Here is a 23,767-nt window from a genome sequence, read left to right as displayed (position 1 = left end):
GCGAACAAAACTGAGTTTTTCAGTTTAATAGAGAGAGAGAGAGAGAGAGGAACTGTAAAAATGCTTCTAATTTTTTTTGAAAAAACAGAGAGGTGTAAGGGTGGAATTTCTGATTTTAGAGAACAAGGGGTTTCAGAAATAGGCCAGACGAAGATTTAAAACCCTAGGGTTTCAGATCACTCGAGGAAAAGAAAGAGAGAGAAGAGGGAGTTGCTGGTATATGAAGATCTGAGTTAGGGTTTCAGATCTCTCGAGGAAAGGAGAGGGATAGAAGAAATAGTTTCAAAAAAGAGAACAGAGAGTTTCAGAGAGAGAGGAGAGAGCCTCGGAGAGAAGAGAGAGGGAGAGAGAGAGAGAGCAATCGAAAAATGGCAAAAATGAAAATTTTAGGCTTTTATATGCTCTGTTTAAAGCCACCAACACCCGACATGTGGTGCCCCATCCTCCACATCTTCATGGTGTTACGCGGCCTCTTATTAGCCGTTCGATTTGTGCTTCTCCGCGGCGATCATGATCATGCCACGTCGATGATCCGGGTCACTTCCCTTTGCCCCTCTTGCTAGCCGACACGTGGCCTCTAAACGTCATCATGATGTCGTTCCTTGCGAGCCTAAGTAATCGTGTATATATGTCTCCATGTATGCCACTTGTCTTCGCCTGAAGCTGACACGTGGCTCGACTTGATGACCCAGACCAGTTCTCTATGAACTGGTTGACCCACTAAACCAGTTTTTGAACTGGTTCCAATTAGTTTCTTTATTTATTTTCATATTATATTATCTATTTAAAATTTTGGGGAAAGTATAGAAAAATCACCAAAAAAATCAGGAAAATTCAAGAAAAATTATGAAAAATATTTTCGAGGCCAGAAAATAACTTTTCGTACATTTTTCACTTGAAAAAATAGAAATGGGTTCCAAAAACCTCTAGAATTTTCTTGAAATATTGTAAATTATTTAGAAAAATTCTATAAATTTTGAAATAAATTTGGGAGCTATTTTTCATAAAATATTTTCTTGATTTTCGTCCCTATGATTTCAAAAAGGGGGCATGGGCTTTTTAAGCCTCACATGTCTTAGTTCTGAGGGATACTCTATATTAAATATATTGTGTGAATATTTTTATGGTCTACTAGTATTTTGTAAGTTTACAAAGGGAGTAAAATTAAAAGGCTATTAAATTTAAAATGGGATAATTATCAACTAATTAGGTATTGTTCGTAGAACAGGTGTATAGGGGGTGCTAGTACCTTCTCCTCACACAACCGAACTCCAAATCCCGATCATGGTAACACAGATTGATTCTACCCTTAATTAGGTAGTAATCATGTGTTCTAACCACACTCCAAAAGGTTAGTGGGGACTCCAACTCCATTTTTCCCAAAAATATCAAATCACATTTTTCATTCGCCCACCCTGAGGGCACCCTCGTGCTCGAGACATCACGACAACCTGTCAACAGAACCTTCAACGGATAAAAGTTGAGAGCAAGTCTTCTGAAAATTCAGCCAAATCGTCGATGGTTTCCCCTAGTACTGATTCTACTATGTCTTCCTCCTTTATGTATGTCATTCTCTCAACAATATGAGCCACAAAACACAACATATTTTTATTCTTGTTCCTTTCTTTTCTTTCTCCTTCTCCTGTACTCTCAATATCTCTCTTCTCCTCTCTCCTCTCTTCCCCCAATCCTCTTTCTACTCTCTCTCACTCGTCGCAGCCTAGGAGCCACTAGCCACCACCACCACCTCTGATGGCCTCAAAGGTAATTCCCACTCTCTCTAATATTCTTTCTTCTCTCTCTCAAATCTCTCTCTCCAAATCTATTTCAATCGTTCTCTCAATCTCTCTTTCTATCTCACTTTTCTTTCATTTCACTTTCTCTAACTCTTTTTCTCAATCTCCTTTCTGCAGGTTAACTAGGTGTAAGCTTGGGCTTCAAGCTTTTGCCCTACCTTTCATAACAAAATTTAGGAAAGTTAAATTCAAATATCTCTTTCTTTGATCTCTCTTTTCTCTTTCTTTTATGTTTTCCTAGGATTTTCTCACATTTCTTGTGAGTCAAATAGGAGTGATTGGAGGTTGGTTGAACTAAGGTTAGGGTTAGGTTAACCAAAGTTGGGTTAACCAAGGATAGGTTGGTTTTTTTTTTTTTTTCAAATTCTAGTAGTTGGGTTAGGGCTTTGGTTCATGTTTGGGATGGTTAGGCTTAGTGTGGGCTTGGCTTTGTTAGGCTAAGGGCTTTTGGATTTAAGTTTTAGGTGGGTTTGGGCCTTGGCTTTAGATTTATATGGGTTAAAGCTTTCGGTTAGTTAGCTATTAGGTCTTAGTTAGGTTGGGCTAGTTAGATTTAGGACATGAGTTGGGTTTAAGTTTGAATAGGTTGGGCTAAGGGCTTAAGTTGGGCTACCATGGGTTAAGGCTTTGGTTGAAGTTTGGGCCACTGGGTCTTGGGCCTGAGTCAGTTGGGCCTAGGAGGTTTTAGTTGAATGGGTCTAGGTCCAGGGTAGGTTAAGATTGGGTTGACTTGGGTTGGGGTTATTAGACCGGTTTGGGTTGACTTAGATCCAGGTCATATTGACTCGAATCTAGGTTGTTTGACACAAGTATTTGGGTACAATTTAAGGATTTGGGTCAAGTGACCCAAATTTCAAGGACAATTTGTTTGGGTTCTTTTGAATTTTTTTAGGGTTTTTGGTGGGTTTTTAGGTTTTTTTTTTTTTTTGGGGGGGGGGGGGGTGCTCTGTAGGGTGTTGGTTTTGGGATTTTGGTGATTGAATTTTAGGATTTTGGCAGGTTACTACTTTCTTCATTTTTGGATTTTGATGGAAAATTTTAGTTTGAGTGGGGGTTTGAGGCAGGGTCCAGGGTTCAACAAAATATGAATCAAGGCAGTATTCAAAATATTTAGGAATTAAAAAATCAAATTCAAATTTTCAAACAACCCCTTTCATCTTAATGTACTGCAAACTGATTTCTATCCAATCATGCAATGGATTTCAATTTCTTTTCATTTTACAATACACCTTCAATCAAACATTGTGGACAACTTAAAATGAAATAGAAATAGGGGATAGAGTACCTACCTTCTAGGCTTTCCTTTTTCTTGCCTTTTATCCTTTGAGCTTCTCTTTGCAGATTTCTGAATTTTGCTTTACACTCCTCCCTTCTTTCCTTTCTTCTTTATTGCAAATGCCCATTGAGCTTCTCTGTTCTACTCTGAATACCAAAAGCTTCCTCAGGTTACTGCCTTACCCTCCTTTGAATTTCTTTTAGCCAAGCATTCTCTCCCCAACCTCTTCTGAATATTTTGAGCCAAAATTCTCCTCAATAACCTTCTCCAAAGCCCCTCCTTCTCTTTCTTTCTATGAGTTCTGTCAATTCCAAAAGTCTCTAAAGCCTCCTCTTTCCGCTCACTGATTTCTCTTCTACTAATGTCCATCAAAAAGTCTCTCTTAATTTTCCCCTTTTTCCCAGCCTCCTGAATTTTGAACCTCTTCCTATTTTTATAGGTATTCTAGCATAGTAACCAGTTCCATGGAAAAATGCAGAATGTGGTTGGCCATGGGAACCAACCACATGGGAAAGTGAAGCATGGGGACTAGATTTATGGGAATATGGTGCGTAGGGAAGGGAAGGCAGCATGCCATGGCTGCTCATGGGGAACAACCGCGAGAAAGGGGCTATCAATTCCAACTAAAGGCCACCAAATTGGGCTTCTTGCCGCCCTCAGCCCATCCCAAAATTGGGCTTTAGGCTAACAATAGGCCTTAATTCACTCAAAATAAGCCTATAAGAACTATCACTTCAAAATAAGGCGTAAAGTGGGCCCCAAATTACTAATTAGCCCAAATTAGGTTACAACATAAATAGTGGGCCCACTAATCACATCAAGGCCCCAAGGGGCTTTAAATCACAAAATTAGCCTAAAATGGGTCCAAAATGCTTAGAGTGTGAAGCTAACTTGAAAGCTCTTTTGTGCATGAAACCCAATACAAGCAACCCCAAGAATAAAGCTCAACCTTTCTTCTTTTTTTTTTTCTCTTAAATATTGTACTTGTAAAGCATATGGATAAATGAATATAAACAACACTTTGTACAAAAAGCCCCATGAATAAAATTTCATTTCCGCGGAGTGAGGCTGAGATTGTTAATTCCAGGGATCTAATTAGGTGAAGACCTCATATGACACCTGTAACTAATGCCAGAGAGGACTAAAAATTAAAGAACAAAATTAAAATCCCTAAATTTTTTAGTATATAACGGTCAAATAAAATGGGATGTCAACAAATATCATTTTCTTAATTTATAATATTACAATGGAATGAAAAAGGTAAAATTGTCATTTTATTAAGAGTAGATTTTTTTTTTTTCCCACTAAATATAATTATTGAGTAGTATAAGGTTCTTTTGTCTATAAAATTAAATATCATGAGATTTTTTTTGATAGTTTTCAAAAACTCAATGGGTTGTGCGTCATATTCAAAAAAACTCAGGAGTATATTGCTAAATTTTTCCTTTATTTAAAAGTCTATAAATTGAATTGATTTGATTTTCATTTTTTTTAATAAATAAATTTGCCTAAAGAGCCCTCTTTTTTGAAACTCGATTAACTTTCCTCCAAACCTATGATTTTTCAATAAATTCTTGATTTCAACTACCCAAACACATCATTTTTCAAACATCATCAAATCTTCAAATTTTTAAATGAATGAGACAATAAAAAAAATTCATCAATCAAAAATCACTTAAAATTCAATAATTTTAATGTCTAAAATATGAATATTATTGCCTAAATAGTTTCCACAAAAAGACACTAATCTCCTTAGAGGTTTCAAAAATACTATTTCAAAAATACTAAAGACTTTTTCCAAGATTTCAAAAATTCTATAAACCTCTATTTAGGTTTACCTAAAAACCACTAATTTCTTCTTAGATAATTTATTAAAAAGACAAGAATTTTGATGAGTGCAAGTGTCTCAAGAAATCAAATAAATTTGTGAAATTTTGAAACCTCAGAAAAGTCACTTTCTTTTTACCAAACCTGAAAAAGTGAGTATCTTTTATCCTAATTTTTTCCCCCACTTCTTGCATTTTATTTTCTTTGTTTTGGAAGATCATCTAATGCATTTTTTTTTTAGGAAAAAAAGTATTTGCAACAGTACATCCTCATAAAAAACTACAGTCAGAAATTAAAAAAAAAAAATGTTCAACGGCGTACCAAAAAATTGTTTAAAAAGTTCAACATTATGGAATCTCGCATGAAAACCAGATTAAAGGCTATCCATCAATCCAATAGTTAGGCAAAAACACAAGCCAAATTTATATTAAAACAGACTATTCATCTCTTGGGAACATTTACATCCAGGGGGAAAAATGTTAAAAAGTATTTTGAAGCAGTTTTAAGGCCATACAAAACATCAACAGAAGGCAATATATGGGATGATGACCACACACACCACTTCCATTTTCATTTACACGTGCATATCGTCAAGCATCAGCAGCCTTCTCGGTAGCTGCAGCCTCCGAACCCATGCTTGCACTTGAATTTGCACGTTTCACTTCATAATCCTTTACAGCCGCTTTAATTGCATCCTCAGCAAGCATGCTGCAATGCAGCTTAACTGGGGGAAGAGAAAGGTGTTTTGCAATCTCCCTGCAATTCAAATAAAATCAAATCATTAAAAATGGGAATCTGAATACCAGCAACAGCATGAATGTTGCCAAGTTTGCTGGGGTCTGAAGAAAAAATAAGCAAAAGTGAGCACACAATAGGCGCCACCACAAGTTGCAAGGGCACGTTGTGTTTCCTAAAGAAAGGTAACCGGTCATGTGGCCCTTATCTGTATGGCATATCATTGTTCAGAGATAGTTAACAAAGAAGCAGAAATATGCAGGTCATCATAGACCGGTCATAGGGCACCCGAGCAAGAAAACAAAATTCACTACACGAGTGCATGGTATGGATCACCTCATTTAAATTAAATAATATATTGCGATCATTTGTTCTGGTGGCCTCCTGCTTTCAATGTAGATTTCATCATTTTGTGCCCTTATTTGCCGCCACACAATATTGCAAAGGAAAGCACACATTTGGTTTGCAGGATGAATGGAATTAAAAATTGAATGAAGAACACGTGCAAATCAAGTGACTAAAAAGATTCCATTTTATTCCCCTACGTATCAAATATAGTCAATGTAACCACAGCTTTGTGACATTGTATAGTTGAATATAATTTTTTCACTATACACTTGAAATAATGAAAATACAAAATTAGCACAGTATTTATTCATGTCATGTTTTCCCCTCTTCAATTATGGCCTGTTCGGTGACATTGATGTTCCCCATCTTCTATTTTTATTTTCAAAATTTTGGATGTGTTTGGTTATCACTTCCGAATTCATGCTTTTGTCATTTTCAAATATTTCTGTTTTCATTTGTTTTGTTTCCGAAACTCCGGAAACAGAAAACATGTTTGATAAACCAATTTCTTTTCAAATAATCTGAGAACAGAAACATAGAACATGTTCGGTAATCCTGAAAACAAAACATTAAGAAATTTCATTTAAAAAATGATACAAAAGCCTATGGTTCATCATCCATAAACTATAGCACATAATTTGTAACTCAAAAAGTGCCAATTCCAACACACATCACAGCCCGCAACACATAATAATGGCAAAAAAAAAAAGTGACTAATGATAAATGCTAGTGTCAAGATATCAACCTAAACAAGCTAACTTTTAAATTTCTTCTCTAATCTTCTATTGTATCTACTATAATCTGAAATTGAGTTCTACTTCTGTGCTGCTCTTCTATTGTTTTTCCTTTCTATAAAAAGTATTACCATGTCTGATCTTACATATTCATCTCCAATGCTTTTTTCTTGTTTTGAGAAAGGGGATCCAAGATTTTATTGGTTTCCCTGATAATTCTTTTTTCTTCTTGATTTCAATTCTTTAATTTGAAAGACATTTTTTCTTCCAAATGAAAATGTCCATTTCTTGGTTTTCCATTGGCATTTTTATTCTCTTTTAAGTTCACCAAATCATTGTATCCACCACATGGTTGTTAAATCAAATTTATGATTTGTAACATGGTATCAAGGACTATCGCACCAATACCAGTTGCCTTCCATAACAGTCCATCCAGCTTTGCTAGATGACATAATCAATAGTGGTGGACTAGGAAACTTCCAATAAAACAACAACAATCAAGCCATAAGTCCCACACTCCCACTAAATGGGGTTGACCACATGAATCCTCGTATCATTCCACACAAATTAGGGCTATATCTTTCGAAAGTTAAGTGTTGTCAAATTCTTACCATCAAGTTTTATTCTAGCCGTACACCTCCCCTCCTACATTAAGTAGCTCACTCCTTCCAGTGCATTAATCAGCCTGCATTGCAAGCGCCCACACCATTTTAACCACTCTTCCGTTATCTTTCCACAGGTGCTATCCCTGGCCCACCATGGATGTGTTCATTACTTAATTATCTTTTAGAGTTGTACACTTATATTCATCCACCTTAGCATTCTCATTTGAGCAATTGTTCAGATACGTTGTTTCCTAGTTACCTGTCATTCTGATTTTGTAGCCATCACTTTCCTTTTAATTTTACCAGTCACAAAGCATGCCCAAATCATTCCTTCATCTTACCTAACCTGCTTCAACACTATGTACTCTATGCATTATATCTTCTTTTCAATTTCTCCTTCAGCTTGCATAATATATCCAAAGTATTAAAATAGACTAGTTCTAAGAATTTCTTGACTATCAAGCTTATATTTTACCTAATATTCCCTCCTAAAATGACTAAAATTACATTTCAAGAATTTTGTCTTATTTTCACTTATCAACCTCTAAATTCTACAGCTTCTTTCCATAATTCCAGCTTAGATTCTACTCCACCTCTAGCTTCATCAACGAAGACAATATTCTCTACAAACAAAATACACCACAGAACCTCAATTTGGATATTCCTAATAAGTTCATCCCTCACTAAAGCAAGAAGATAAGGATTCAACACACAACCCTGGATACACTTGCTCCCCAGATTCTACCATTGTAGTCAGAACACCAGTCATTACCTAATTCCATATATACTTATGGCATCTACATATAATCCATGAACTCCCTTTTTTGTAGAACCCATCAAAGAACTCCAGTCGGTACCCTACACTTTCTCTATGTTAATAGAAACCATGGGCAAGTCACTTTTTTTCCCCAACCATTTCCATTTATCTTACTAGATATATAGCTTCTACAGTTAATCTCCCAAACATAAAACCTGGTTGATTTTCTAAAACCCTTGTTACAACCTTAATCTTTGTTTGAGTACACTTCCCCAAAGCTTCTGACTCATAAGATTGGTGATTTAGGTGGTGTCATATTACAATGCAAAGTGGAAGAATGGAATAGCATCTCTCATCCATGTTTAGATCATTGCTCACTTCTCTACGTGAGCTCACTAAAAAGTTTCTTACACCCCAAGACATTACAATGAAGGAAATTCTTGTTTGAATAACTGCCTCCAACTCATAAGAAGATTTTTCAAGCTTATCAACGTTTATGTTGAATAATTGGGTAAAATGGAAGACCTAAACTCAGTGATAGGTCTCTCCCTCTGTTTATAATATATGTCAAGTACAATTGGAATGACCATAATACCCTTACTTATACTTATTACAACCAAACTTTAACAATTAATAATAATGCTAAATGACTAAATAACCATTAACATTCGCCCATAATCTGGAGCACATATATCATATGCTCCTAGCTTGTTACAAATGAATTTCACACGAGCACCTCCCAAGGTTTTAGTGAACAACTCAACAAGCTTAAACTCGGACTTCACATGTGTGGTTGTATGAGCTTCTATACAAATTTCTCTTGAATAAAATGACAATCAACTTTGATGTGCTTTATTCACTCATGTAAGATAGGGTTGGAGGCAATATGAATAGCAGCTAGCTTATCACACATCAACTCCATAGGTTGAGAATGAGGAAAACCTAGTTCTTTCAACATGTTCTTCAGCCAAACAAGTTCACATGTAGTGTGTTGTGCGCCATAGCACTGTATTCTGACTCGGCACTCGACCTGGCCACCACAATTTGTTTCTTGCTTTCCAAAGATACCAAATTACCACCAACAAAGATACAATACCCAATTATAGATCTTTAGTCGGAAAGTGACCCGGCCTAATCTGCATCTATATATCCCTAAATATGAGTGACCTCAATCCTGATATAAGAGACATCTCCCTAGTGCACCTTTGAGATTATCTCAAAATGAGAATTACTGCATCCCACTGACTTGTTCTCGGGAAAAAAAGAAACTGATTCACAACACTTGTTGTGAAGGATATATCTGTAGGGTGACTAAGATAATTCAACTTTCCAACAAGTCTCCTATACCAACCTAGGTTAGGCAACAAATCATCCATATCTTACACTAATTTACTATTGGGATCTGTGAGTGTGTGTGTGTCAACATGTTTGGATCCCAATAACCCCATCTCATCTAAATGATCAAGAACATACTTTCTCTGTGAAAACACAATTCCCATACGAGATCCCGATACTTCTATACCCAAGAAATACTTCAATGGTCCCGAGTCTTTGGTCTGAAACTTGATTTGTACGAAAAGCTTTAGGTCTTGGATGTCGATCATCACTAGTGATCACAATATCATCCATATACATAATAAGCAAAATCCTGCCAGATGGAGTATGACAATAAAAAATAGAGTGATCTACTGCACGCCGATGAAGGCCAAACTCAAGTATTACAGCACTAAAACGGTCAAACCATGCCCTTAGAGATTGTTTTAATTCATACAACGATTTCTTAAGTCGACATACTAAGCTTGACTCCCCCTGAGCAACAAACCCAGGTGGTTGCTCCATATATATCTGCTCATGAAGATCACCATGTAGAAAAGTGTTAAAGCTTGATATATAGTGTTGACCCACAACCTAACAGCTTAAGCTTTTAGGTAAAGTGGTAATTTAACATGGTATCAGGACCAATTTCCAGGAGGTCCTGGGTTCTAGTCTTGTTGCCCGCATTTATTGTGGTATTTTAAAAAAAAAATTATCATGTTCCCTACCATGGGTGTTATTTATCATGTGTTTATCTCTCCATGTGTTGTCGGGCTGCACGTGTGGGAGAGTGTTAAAGCTTAATATATATTGTTGACCCACAACCTAATAGCTTAAGCTTAAAGTGGTAATCTAACAGAAAGCATTCTTCATATCTAATTGATGTAGCGGCCAATGACAAGTGGTGGCTAAAGAAATGAATAAATGTACTAAGGCAAGTTTAGCAACCAGAGAGAATGTGTTAGAATAATTCAAACCATACACCTGAGTATACCCCTTAGAACAAGGCAGGCCTTTAAAAGAGCCACAGAACCATCATGATTGACTTTCACAGTGTACACCCAGCGACAACTAACCACAGACTTATTAGGAGGAATAGGTACCAAATCCCAAGTATCATTATCATGTAGTGCACACATCTCTTCAACCATTGCGGTCCTCCACCCAGAATGGGATAGAGCTTCAAAAAAAGATTTTGAAAGAGCAACAGAAGACAGAGTACTAACAAAACAGTAATAAAAGGGTGACAAGAAATCATAACAAACAAAATTAGAGATTGGATGTTGGGTAACAAGATCATCCGACAAGGGAACTAGAGGCACAGTAGTAGAAATTAAAGAAGGCTCTTCCCCCTTGAGTCACCATATGTATACCTACAAATTGGGATGATCCAAGCGACGAGAAGAGCTCAAACTGGATGAAGATGTAGGAGGATTAGGCACAGATACTAGGTTTGGATCTAGAAGGCAAGGCCGAGGAAGAGAATCATTAAGGAGAACAAAACTCAAGGAATCAGAGTAGTATGGCGTATACTCAAAGAAGGTGACATCAGCAGGGACAAATAATTGATGTAAAGTGGGACTTTAACATCGATATCCTTTTTTAGTATGAGAATAGCCAAAAAGATACATTTGATAGCACAAGGATCCAACTTATCTATTCCTAGAGTTAACTAATTGTCAGAGTACACACAACCAAATATATAAGGAATGAAGAATAAAGGAGCCTTAGGGAAGATCACTAAATATGGGATTTTATCGCCAAGGACAAAAGATGGCATTTTATTGATGAAGGAGCAAGCTATGAGCACAGCATCACTCCAAAAAACTTTGGGGACATTCATTTGATACAATAGGGTACAAGTAACTTCAAGAATATGTCTATTTTTCCGCTCTGCAACCCCCATTTTGTTGTGGAGTGTAGGCACAAGAGGACTGATGGATCATATCACTACGAAATATCCCCTAGAGCTAGTCATATGGGTATTGAATTAGGCACTAAAGTACGCCTTAGCATTATCACTACGAAATATCCCAACTAGCATATCAAACTGAGTCCTTATTTGGGAACAGAAAACACAAAAATATCAAACAACTTTGAATGATCTTTCATTAAATATAACCAAATCATCCTAGAGTAGTCATCAACAAGTGTAACAAAGTACCAAAACCCCAACTTTGATATGACACAATTTGGACCCCAAATATCGAAATGGACTAGCATGAAATGACTAACCACTCGTTGTCGACTCGGGAAGCAAAGGGAACACAATGATGCTTGTCCAACTGACAAGACTCATACTCAAGATTTGACACAAAACTCAATGTAGGAACTAGCTGTTTCAACTTCTCCAAGGAAGGATGATCAAGGCGACAATGGATTTGAAGGGTGTAGTTGTGACTGTGCAGGCAATGGGGGGAGAAGCCGACTCAAAGTAGTGAAGTCCACAAGTCTCATGTCTTGTGCCAATTGTCTTTTTCGTCTTTAGATTCTGAATAACCACAGAATCAAGAAAGAAAGTGATAGAACAATTTGGTGACTTGTAAGCTTATTAACTGACATGAGATTGAAAGGAGATTTAGGAATGTATAAAGCAAATGAAAGAAAGATGGAAGGAGTAGGCTTACTGTTCCTATCCCCTTAATAGCAATAATGGACCCATCAGCGAGGGTAACGTGAGAGGTAGGTTTTTAGGATACCGAAGATCAGAAAAGAAGTTGGTTGCACCTGCTATATGGTTAGTGGCAGCAAAATCGATAACCCAAGGACTAGTAGGAAGGATAGCAGATGACATAAAAACTTTAGGATTACCTTTCAGGGCAAAAGAAGCAATGTGATAAGATGCTTGTTGAGAAGATTGATACCATAGAAACTTTGAATACTCTTGTTATGATATAGTCACGGTACACAGTTTGCTCAAACAAGTTAACAAAGGAACCATAACTTTGGGATTTGCAAACTCCATCCCAACATTCATAAACTCATACCAATGACCAGAAGATTAATTGTTGGAACAATCAGAACAACCATGAACAAGGTGACCAACCATGAACAAGTCACGAATAAATTAGTACAAGACTGCCACAACACCAAGAAGCTCAGACAGCCTCAAGAAAGCAACTCACAGCACTGGAACAATTGGAGAAGTGAACTGCTGAAACTACCATGGAGAAATCACCAACTTACTTTAATAACACTGCCACAGCCTCACAAAAACAACTTATGTGCACTGCCACTACTCCAAGAAAGACACCAATGACTGTTACTAACACCAAACAACAACTAAAGAATTACCATGAGTGCATGGTCACAACAAAGGTTGGATCTTTGAGAAAAACACAAGTCAAACAGCATGATATTTTGATATATGGAAGGAGTTAGAACATTGAATCAAAAAACACAGCAAATCCCACTGTTGCAGACCCAATAAACTCAGTAACCATTGATAAAATGCTTCACGAAGCATCAAACAACCATTCCTTGGGTGCTGCACATGAGCAATTAAAAAAGGTGAGATATTTGGGCAAAAAACACCATGAAAAACTCCAATAACATGTTAATAGAGGAATTGGATCACTGCTAGATCATTTCAGGTCAAAACCATGCCTGAAAGTGGCTTCAAGCGCCGACGCGTGGGGTCAGCCCTGGCAACCTTTGTCCGACGTGTGAGGGCACATGGGACACTGCCTGGAGGTGGGATTCCAATAGGAGGCAGATCGGCAGTGTCTGTGGGTGACTATGGTGTTGGTTCTGACAAATCTATAGTGGATTTGATGTTCTCGAACTAGCAGTGTCGCCCAGAAAGTTCCAGCGACTGGACTGAATTTCTGCTGCTGCTGGCTGTTTTCTAGCGTTATAGTATCGCTGAAAAATTTTCTATGACAATAGACATGCAGCTGATTTTGGGTTTTAGGCTTTGGTTTTGATGGTTGTGGTAACACTTAGGGTTTAGGTTTCAGAATCATGCTCTGATACCATGTTGAATAATTGGGTAAAATGGAAGACCTTAACTCAATGATAGGTCTCTCCCTCTATTTGTAATATATGCCAAGTACAATTGGAATTACCATAGTACCCTTTCTAACTCACACTTATTACAAACCAAACTCTAACAATAAATAATAAAGCTAAATGACTAAAAACCATTAACAGTTTAAAAAGAGCTAGGAGAATTATCTCATAAAAGCCTCCAAAATTCCATCACTTGCACCACAGCACCGCTAACAAAATATATTTTTTTAAGAAGAAAATTTTAATTTTTTAAATCCAAGAACATATAGAGATTAGAGTTCCTGAGCAGTTAAGGAGATAAAACTTTGCAATTCAAATACATGCACACATGAGCTGAAGAGTTCCCAGCATGTTCTACGCAACACGTAAATGCTTATGCCTCTACCTCTCCTTCTCCCTCTCTCCACAAGTATTTCAGAAAATGACATGCATGTTTCTGTCCAGCGACATGTCAATCAACCTAAACAATATTGGACATGGCCCCCATATATATGTCCTGATTACTTCTCAATAAAATAAACCATTCACAGAATATGGTCTAAATGGCTAAAGATAAGTCTCTCATCCAAATCATGAAGGCAGAGTGCACTCAAATGCATTCACATGACCTCAAGGTAAATTCACCTCTTCCAAATGCACTCGGCATAAGGAAGCTCATATCAGATTCACATCCCCATAAAAACACACACTGCCTAATTAAAGTCCCTCTCTTATTGCGAACAGAATAGGGGGACAAAATGCCACCGCTACTATGCGCTTCAATCATGAAAACATAAAATGTACCACAGTTACAAGTTGGTCTGGTTGGGGGGGGGGGGGGGGGGAAGGTGGGAGGAGAGGGGGTAGTAGGTGCAGCAGTAGAGAAGAAGAGAAATGTAAAAGAGTACAATCAGAGCGTCTGTGAAGTGTCATATGTACATTAATATTACCAAAAGTACATAAAAAATATAAAATACACAGTATTTCAGAAAGAGAAATGTTCAATATCAAGATATAAAATAGTATAATACATAAAGGCAGTATTTTTTTTTTTTCTTATTTTGTAATAACACCTAATTGGCAAAAATTACTTCATATCTAGTTAACTCAAAATAATGGACTCTTGGACATATAACCTACTAAAAATATTCTGGGATTTATAATGATGGGAACAAGGTTCTATCATGAAAAGAGATATATTCTCCATGGTTAGAGCGATGTTCTGAGAAAGCACTGGGGAACCAAAATTCTAAAAAATGGAATCAACACCTAGTTAGAAGAATTACTGAACCAACAAATGCACACAAAAATGAGTTTCCAGAATGAAACCTTACTAACTATCCAGTTTTTTCTTGAACTGAAATTTTAGCAAGTGAGAATTACTTTAGACATTGAAAAGAAATACTTGAATTAGTGTGTCTAGTGGAAGGCCATCTGATCACTACCCAGTCCCATTTATGCCCTCAAGAAATTTTTTAAACACTGAAACGTGGCTTAACAGGATGGTCTGCATCCTTAAATTTGTTTATGGCTTTCCTCAAGCTTTTCCTGCTAAGAACTAAAATACACTCAAGATGCCATAAAGAAATGGGAAGCAATCCCAGGGGTGGAAATACATGCACGACCCTTCCAAGTTTTGTGAGAAGTGCAATTCCATCCTTATAATTTATCACCAGTCAAAAAAAGTTTCAGAGCCAGTTCCCCAATCTACCCTCGAACTCTTGAATGACTCCTTTACTACTGTTTTGTTACATCCATAGCTTGCCTCCCCTACTTATTATAGATCATGGTTTTAAATCGCGGTAGCGGGTAGCGTAACGTAACGGTAACTGGTGTAACGGGAAGCAGGAGTAGCGGATGTTACATAACGGGAAGTGGGTGTAACGGCCGTGAATTTTTTTTAAGCACGCACAACCTTGTGCATATTAGCGTACTTGCATGTTTTAAGCTTTTGGCCATTCTTAGAAAAGGTTTTAGTGTATTTTGGACCCTTTAGTTCAAGTAACTAAGTTATTTGGTAAGGGCAACAAGTTTACATTTGTTTTAAACCATCATTGATAGAAAATTACGTGTGTGCGCGTATTTATACTTCTCATTGTTCTCATCTGTGATAAATTCTTATGTGTGCTAAATGAATTAATAAAATAAAATACATTATACACTCCATTAATCTATTAGACACATAAGACATACGAATAATATAAATATAAAATAGTTAGAAAAGAAAGAAGGTTGAAGTTGAAAAATAAAGAACATAAATATCACATTACTAATATTATTAAAAAAAAAAATTCCTTAACAAGTTAGTATTTTAAAATTGTTAATTAATGCATCTATTGTGAGTATTTAAAGAAAAAGTAAATTTTGTATCATTGTCATCCTCATTATAATCTTTTCCACCTCTTGCCACTTGGTATATTGATAATGATATATGAAAGAGAGAGAAAAAGTGAAAGAAAAAGTAAAAAATAAAATATTTTTTTGGTGTAACAGTCCTGTAGCGGTTACGTAACAGCCATAGCGGCCTTTACGTAACGGTCGCGGTTCGTAACGGCCGCTACGGCCGTGATTTTTCTTCCCACCGATTTCGCGGTGTGTAACGGTATCGGTAACCCAAAAAACTTTTACGTAACGGCGTTACGTAACGGTCGCGGCCTTTTTTTAAAACCATGTTATAGATATATGCAAAATAATCACATGACTCAAAGAATGAGTGTGATTAGACGAGCACCAACAAAAGTATGCGAGAGAATAGAACTCACGTATTCTTGATAGACAGAATTTCTTCCATTTGTTTCCCTTTCACCCATTCAGTAGCTGAAAATTAGAAAGGTAGCAATTAGAACAGATGTCATAGCTTTAGGACACTGAACTAAACAAATCAGAATTAACTATTTGCAAGATAATGTCTGCAACTCTGCTGGTAGATATTACATGCAAGTAATAGCATTAATAAGTTATCAATACATAATCAAATGATTCAAAATACATGCCTAATCAAAATTATTACTCAGAATTTTTTTAGGAAAAGAAGAAGATTTATTGAGAGTGATAAAAGGACATACAAGAAAGAATAAGAAGGCATTCTCCAGACAAAAAATGAAGAAGCACAATAAAGCAGCCACCCTTGGATTTGGGTTTGTATTGGATTTGAAGAAAATGTAATATAAAATTGTATTAAAAATTTTAAAAATCCACTCAAATCTAAATCCAAGGTCCAAAATCTATGCTCCCAAACGCAGCATAATTTTTTTTAAAAAAAATCACTGCTATCAATTAATTTGCGAGACACATAACAAGTCCATAAAAAAAATAAAATAAAGATAAATCCCTGTTTTTCCCACAGAATATCCTTCAGGAAAAAATTCTTCCCACCATAAAAAAGAGGGAAAAAGAACAGTTCCTCTATTATGAATAGGTTACTGCAACAGCTAGAACTTACCTATGAAGGGTTTGTTTGCTAATTGTGGTCATCAAAATAGTTGGAACTGGCAGTAGTTAGAGCGGTTACTAAGTTGTTTGGCTGATATTAATTTTCGATTAACTGGTTGAGAGAGTTCAAGATACAGAATAAATAGAAGAAGATATACTCGGAGAGCAAATGAATGAGATTACAGTATTTCAATGCCATCTTCTTCTCTTCTTCCTACATTTCATAATTTTTCCATTTATTCTTATTCTTCTCATGTTCCAGAATAATTATGATTACTTCAGTTAAAATCCCAAAATTAGGGCCAAAAACATAATAATTGATATTTGAACAGTCAATTCCCAGCGGGAATTTCACTGGCAGAGAGAACTTGATTTAAATCAATTGAAGAACAACCCCAGAAGAATTAGGATGACTGGTTGGAGCTTCAATCAGCCTTCACAAAATTAAGACAGGAAACAAGGGAATTCATGCAAGAAACCTCTAAGAAATTTGAAGAGCTGCTTTATTTTATCAAGAATGGTTTCAGAAATAATGGTGTGCAGAGCAGGGATAGGACATCAATGATGGAGGTAAATGCAGTTATGAATGACCAAGTGGCTGTTACCCTCTCTTAGAGAAGAATGGCATCTAGGTAAATTTAGCAAAAATTACTATAAACTGACAAAGGTAGATTTACGCCTTCTTAATGACCATGATCCAAGAATTTGGGTTCTAAATAGTCGTGTATTTTCAGATTCATGAGCTTCCAGAGATTCAAAAGTTGGAAGTGAGTTAATTATATATGGAAGGAATGGCAGAGATTTGGTTCCAGGGATTTCAATTTAATAGACCACATGCTTTGTGGGAAGAATTCACAAGGGCATTGTGAGCAAGATTTGGTGGCATTGAGCAAGGAAAAATTATCAAATATTTAAATAAGCAGCAACAAACTTCATTGTCACTTCTTTGAATAAACCCATCACTTGTACCCCCTCATCCATCATCAAAATTCTGCCATCAAATTGTCAAACCTAATTTTTTTAAATGGCGGAACGAAAAATAGATCACAATCCATCAATCAGTTAGACCCTGGTCTTGCTGATGCTCAACTACAAAAGGGAGCAATGATTATGTTTTAAATGTTGAAAAAAATATTTTTGTGGTCGTAGAGGCAAAAATAGGCATTGTATTGTAAACTCCTGAATGTGAAGACAAGAAAGAGGACGGAACTATGGACATCACAGAAGAAAATGATGCTGATGAACTCAATGAGTGTATTACGATTTCTGTCCATGCTTTGGCTAATAGAATTTTCTGGAAGATAACATTTTTTTATGGGCTATGTTACAAGGGGGCCCATTTCTATCCTTCTTGCCAGTGGTAGCACTACTACTTTCATTCCTTTGGTCATTACGGCAGCGGGCTATCCTACAAAACCCACATACCTCTCAAAGTCATTGTGGCAAATGGAAATAAAACAGGATCCAAGGCTTGGAATTCTTAGTGGAAGTCACATTACTAAAGACCTACAGGAATGTGACAGAGTTTGGGGTTGATTGGCTGACACACCACAGCCTGGCTTTATTTGATTAAGGTTTTTGCATTTCTATTTTTATGAGGTAGGCACACAATTTTTCACATGGCACTAAGGATGGACCTACATGTCATATTATGAGTTACAAGGACCTACAAAAGCTGCTCAACAAGAGAGGACACGGCATTTGGGGACAACTGTTATATGTTTCAGCAAAGGTTACTCTCGATTGCATTCATCCTTCCATTGCAACCTTATTAAGTGATTAAGGATGGGTTTGACGAACCCCATAGTTTGCCTCTATCAAAATTGAAGATCACAGGACCACCAAATACCCCTCACTCCCAATGCCCAAGCAATTAACCAAAAGCATAGATATCCTCATATCCAAAAGAATAAGATTGAATACCAGATGTTATCCACAGGAATATCAGACCTAGGCACCATCTTTAAACATACACACAGCCAAACCATTGCCTTGCCCTTCTTATACAATATTTATAGGCTTCATGATCTACAAGAAAAATACCATCATTCATAGTGATAAAATTATTGTTCTGCCAATTTTGGCAAGAATTTTTTTCAAGCTATTGGATACAAAACTTAAGCACTGCTTCATACCACCACCCAGACACTGATTGAGCTAGATGGCTCTATCTTGCAGAGTGGCGGTATAACAATACCACTTATATTCCAGAATAATTATGATTACTGCAGTCTAAATCCAGAAATTAGGGATAAAAACATAACAGTTGACATTAGAACAGTTATTTCTCTGAAAAAAAATTCACTGGCAGAGGGAACTTGATCTGAATCAATAGAAGAACAACCCCAGAAGAATAAGGATGATCGGTTGAAGCTTCAATCGGCCTTCACAAAACTAACACTAGAAGCAAGAGATTCATGCAAGACACCTCTAAGAAATTTGAAGATCTGTTTTATTTGATCAAGAATGGTTTCAGAAATAATTGTGTGCAGAGCAAGGATAAACCATCAGTGATGGAGCTAAATGCAGTTATGAATGACCAAGGGGCTGTTATTTTCTCTTAGGGAAGAAGAATGGCAAGTGGGTGAATGTAGCAACAATGATAAGTTTCAGAGTTGGGAGAACCACTATAAACTGCCAAAGGTAGATTTCCTTGTTTCTTGTGACCATGATCCAAGAAATTGGGTTTGAAAAGTCAAGTATTTTCAGATTCATGAGGTTCCAGAGATTGAAAAGTTGGAATTGGAATCACTTTAAATAGAAGGGCAGAGATTTGGTTCCAGGGATTTCAATCTAATAGACCACATACTTTGCAGGAAGAATTCACAAGGGCATTGAAAGGTTGATTTGGTGACACTGGGTAAAGCAAAACTATCAAAGATTTAAATAAGCAGCAACAAACTTCATTATCACAGAGTACCAAGACATTTTTGAGGAATCAGGGGGAAAAATAAATAAATAAATAATTGGCCGTTGTCTAGGTTTGTCTAAATTCTAATTTGTTCCACCTTTCTGAGTTGATTGAAGGAAGAAATTAGAGCTACAGAACAGATATTTAATCGCAAAATTTGTCTAGATCATTTGAGCTAGCCAGGCTACCAGAAACCACCATAGATACCTTGAAAAAAAAAGAGAACCATTTCTAAACCCATCACACTCTTTGAATGTTACAACTTCGAACAAAAAATTCTCATCCATGTCAGAAAATAATCAGTCCTTGACAAGTTATAACCTGAATTCATATTCTTCTCTCTCATCCATCATCTATAGCCTGCTCTCAAATTGTCAAACCTAATTTTTAAATGACAAACTGGAAAACATATTCATAATTCATCAATTAGGAAAAAACCTGGTCTTGCTGATGCTAAAGTGCCAATGCAACAAGGATTATGTTTTAAATGTGGACAAAAACATATTCATGGTCATAGAAGCAAAAATAGGCAATTGTATTGTAAACTATTGAATGTGAAGACAAGAAAGAGGATGGAACTACTACACTATGGAAGCAAATGATGCTGATGTATTAATAAGTGTATTACAATTTTTATTCACGCTTTGGGTGGTAGAATTTCTCAGAAGACTGAATGTTCTCAGCTATGTCAGAAAGAGGCTCATTTCTATCCTGGTCACCGGTTGTAGCACTACTAGTTTCATTGATCCTTTGTTCATTACAGCAGTGGAATATCCTACAAAACCCACATCACCTCTCAGTCATAGCAGCAGATAAAAATAAAACATGAGTCAAGGGTTGGAACTTTCAGTGGAAGTCAGATTACAAAAAACCTAGGGGAATCTGGCATAAAGTTGGGGGATGATTAGCTGACATTCCACAACCCTGTTTTATCTGATTACAAGGTTTTCACATCTCTTTTTCTGTAAGGTCAGCAAACAATTTTTTACATGGCACTAAGGAAAAATCTACAAGTCAGATTATGAGTTGCAGAGAGTTATGAAAGCTGATCATTGCTCAACAAGAGAGGACCTGGGCATTTGGGGACATTTGATAGAGATTCAGCAAAGGTTACTCAAGTGCACATCCATCCTTCTATTGCAGCCTTGCTAAGTGGATTTAAGGATGAGTTTGACAAACCCTATAGTCCGCCCCTATCAAGATGAAAGATCATTGGACCTCCAAATACCCTCACTCCCAATGCCCAAGCAATTAACCAAAAGCCATGCAGAAGTTTTCTGGCAGTTTTGGCAAGAGTTTTCTCGAGCTATTGGGTACAAAACTTAAGCACTGCTTACCAACAAGACTCAGGCGGTCAGGCAGTGCTATTGATCATTTTTTAGAGAACTACTTACAGTGCATGTGTGGTGCTCATACCACTCTTGCTGAGTGGTGGATAATGCCAACCATCATACCACTTTGGAGATCAGTCCTTTTTAAGCTATATATGGGTATAAGCAGACTCAAGTATTTCTCGTCCCATTTTCTTCTACTCTGCAGCTTCTGTGAAAGAATCATTGCTACAGCAAGAAGTCACAACAGATGATTCAATCTTTGCATAATATCTTGCAACTTGCCCAAAATTGGATAATATGCATGTGGATTGAAATAGAGCATAAAGGCAATTTGAAGTTGGTGATATTGTTTACCTTACTCCACCCTTGTAAGCAACAATATGTAGCCTTATGCTGTCAATTGAAGCTAGCGTCTAAGTATTATGGTCCTTCTATGGTTCTTGAGAAGTTTGAGCTGGCATATTACCGGTAACTTCCCTCTGATACTCTTGCTTATGTTTCATTTCATGCCTCTCTCCTCAAGTAGAAAGTGGGTGACAAAGTGGTGCCTTTTTCAAACTTTTGCAGCAAGTGAAATTACCAAAGGCTTTCTAAACTTGAACCAGTACCTATTCTTCAAAGCAGTTTGGTTCATCGTAACCATCAGGCCAATTCTCAGGTGTTGATACAGTGATCTAACTCCAGCAAAGATGACGCAACCTGGTAGAAAACTGGTTTTTTCTGCATTTTCAGTTTCCTCATTTTCAACTTTGATGACGAAGTACTAAAGGGGCGGCATTTTCACGCGGGTTTTGCAAAGTTGTAAATAACTGATACATGGGGTCAAGGCTATGCTAAGATTACGGTCGTTTTGCTAAGCTGGGTTATCAAATTAGTTGATTGGTTAATGTTCTGTTAATTTTATGTCAGTTTAATTGGAGGTACATTATCAATAGAGAGAGAAGATGTAACTGGAGAGCAAATGAATGAGATTGCAGTATTTCTTCAATGTCTTCTTCTTCTTCTTCTTAAAGTCCTCAATAATTAGGACTAGTTGTTTTAACACTGAAATAGTGCTAAAAGAACAAAACATCCTCCCTGAGCTAATTTCAAGACGGGTAATATATTTTTTCCACAAAAAGTAAATAAATAAAATCTTAGAAGGGCAAAAAACATAAATGCTGTAAAAATCATTTCCTCTGAAAAAATAAAAACCGTCATTAGCATTAAATTTTTCCAAAATTTATCGTGAAGGAACAACTTTTCCCGGAGAAAATTATTCAAAATTTCAAATAAAAACAAAACGAGACCAACATACAGACCTACGGAGGAAGAAGCTATGGCTGATCCACATCCGAATGTCTTGAAGCAAGCGTCGACGATCTTTCCAGACTCTTCGTCGACCTTGATTTGAAGCTTCATGACATCGCCGCAAGCGGGTGCGCCGACGAGACCCGTGCCGACCGTGGGATCGTTCTTGTCAAAGGATCCGACATTGCGGGGATTGTTGTAGTGGTCGACGACCCTCTCGTGGTAAGAACGCGACAGCCGCTGAACGGCCGGCAACTGGGCCTCCCGGAACCCCAGCCCGAGGAGCCTTCTGCAGCTGAGCCTCAGCATTTCGTAAGGTCCGGAACTCTGATGCTTCAGTTACAGGTGCTTTGATTGATGTTTAATGAGAACAAAAAAATAAAAATAAAATAAAAATTAAGAATGGGGGTGCTGTGAAATCAGGGCGGAGGAAGGAGGGGCCGTTCCGAAATTAAGAATACTTTTGGGCTTTGTCGTAAATTGACAAATGTCACACTTTCGAATAAGCGTGGAACGTTCTCCGCGCAACCTTATCCACAGGATGAACAGCAGAACAGTGCAGGGTAGAATCGACATAACAATAATAATTCTTTTTTTAAACAAGATTTTTGCTTAATTAAAATCGAAAATATATATATATATTGCTAATAACACCTTTCATGAAATTTATTTTAATTTTCTAAAATTTAAATTATTAAGAATTTTATTTATGCATTTGTTCAAGTTAAAAAAATAGAGTAGATACTTTATGACGACTTAATTCTATGAATTAAGATAATTAATTATTATATTAATGATCACGCTATTGTCTCACTTTTAATTTATTTTTAAATTATAATATTATTAACTTGTCTCTTTTTTTCAAATTTTAAAATTATCTTCTACTTTTTGTTTAACTAATTATTATATTAATTATTGCACTTCTCTCTCACTTTTCATATATTTTAAAATTTTAATACTCAATAATTCTATGCCTCTCTCAAAGTAAGGCATTTATTTTATTTTTTATTTTTAAACTATTTTTTTCACTTTACTCATCTTATTTTTATTTCTTTTAAGTTTAATTTAATCTTTTTATGCTCTCCTAAATAAGAAATTCTTCAATATTTTTAAAATGTGATAAAATAACTTGAATAATGCAGTTGAAGTACTAAATTTTATTATGAATTTATTGCTTAATGTTCACTATATATGTTATATGTAAAGCCCAATGCATTTCTTAATACGCCAAAAAAAAAATGATATAAGAAATTGTTTCATCATATTAATTTGTGCTTGGCTGTGAATTTACATAATATGGCTAATTGGATCATATTATCCTTTTTCATTGTTTCTTATGCCAAGTAAAATATTTTAAGTCATAACAATTAAGCCCCCGTTTAAGAACACTTAAAAAATAAATATTTATAATATTTATC

At 36.4% G+C, this 23,767-nt stretch overlaps 1 protein-coding gene across 1 annotated transcript; it reads right to left on the bottom strand.

Annotated features, from left to right (window-relative positions):
* Positions 1-5,298: 5,298 nt before the first annotated feature.
* LOC131146945 (iron-sulfur cluster assembly protein 1-like) lies at positions 5,299-22,887 on the bottom strand. The gene is made up of 3 exons (XM_058096810.1): positions 22,361-22,887; positions 16,145-16,199; positions 5,299-5,655 (listed from the first exon to the last, which is right to left on the bottom strand). The coding sequence occupies exons 1-3, from the start codon at positions 22,656-22,658 to the stop codon at positions 5,490-5,492; spliced, it is 519 nt and encodes a 172-aa protein (XP_057952793.1). The 5' UTR covers positions 22,659-22,887; the 3' UTR covers positions 5,299-5,489.
* Positions 22,888-23,767: the final 880 nt, after the last annotated feature.

This window comes from Malania oleifera, chromosome 13, assembly GCF_029873635.1.
Source record: "Malania oleifera isolate guangnan ecotype guangnan chromosome 13, ASM2987363v1, whole genome shotgun sequence".
Classification (NCBI taxonomy): Eukaryota; Viridiplantae; Streptophyta; class Magnoliopsida; order Santalales; family Ximeniaceae; genus Malania; species Malania oleifera.
The sequence above is the reverse complement of the archived record's forward strand: the minus strand, read 5'-3'. Positions and strand labels throughout refer to the sequence as shown.

Bases quoted from the DNA above. Each gene is read 5' to 3' on its own strand.
- LOC131146945 (XM_058096810.1), bottom strand. From the start codon at position 22,658: ATGCTGAGGCTCAGCTGCAGAAGGCTCCTCGGGCTGGGGTTCCGGGAG. The intron at 16,200-22,360 runs GTCTGTATGTTG...TCTAATTTTCAG, and splicing joins CATAGCTTCTTCCTCCGTAG to CTACTGAATGGGTGAAAGGG. The intron at 5,656-16,144 runs GTGAGTTCTATT...TTTGAATTGCAG, and splicing joins ATTCTGTCTATCAAGAATAC to GGAGATTGCAAAACACCTTT.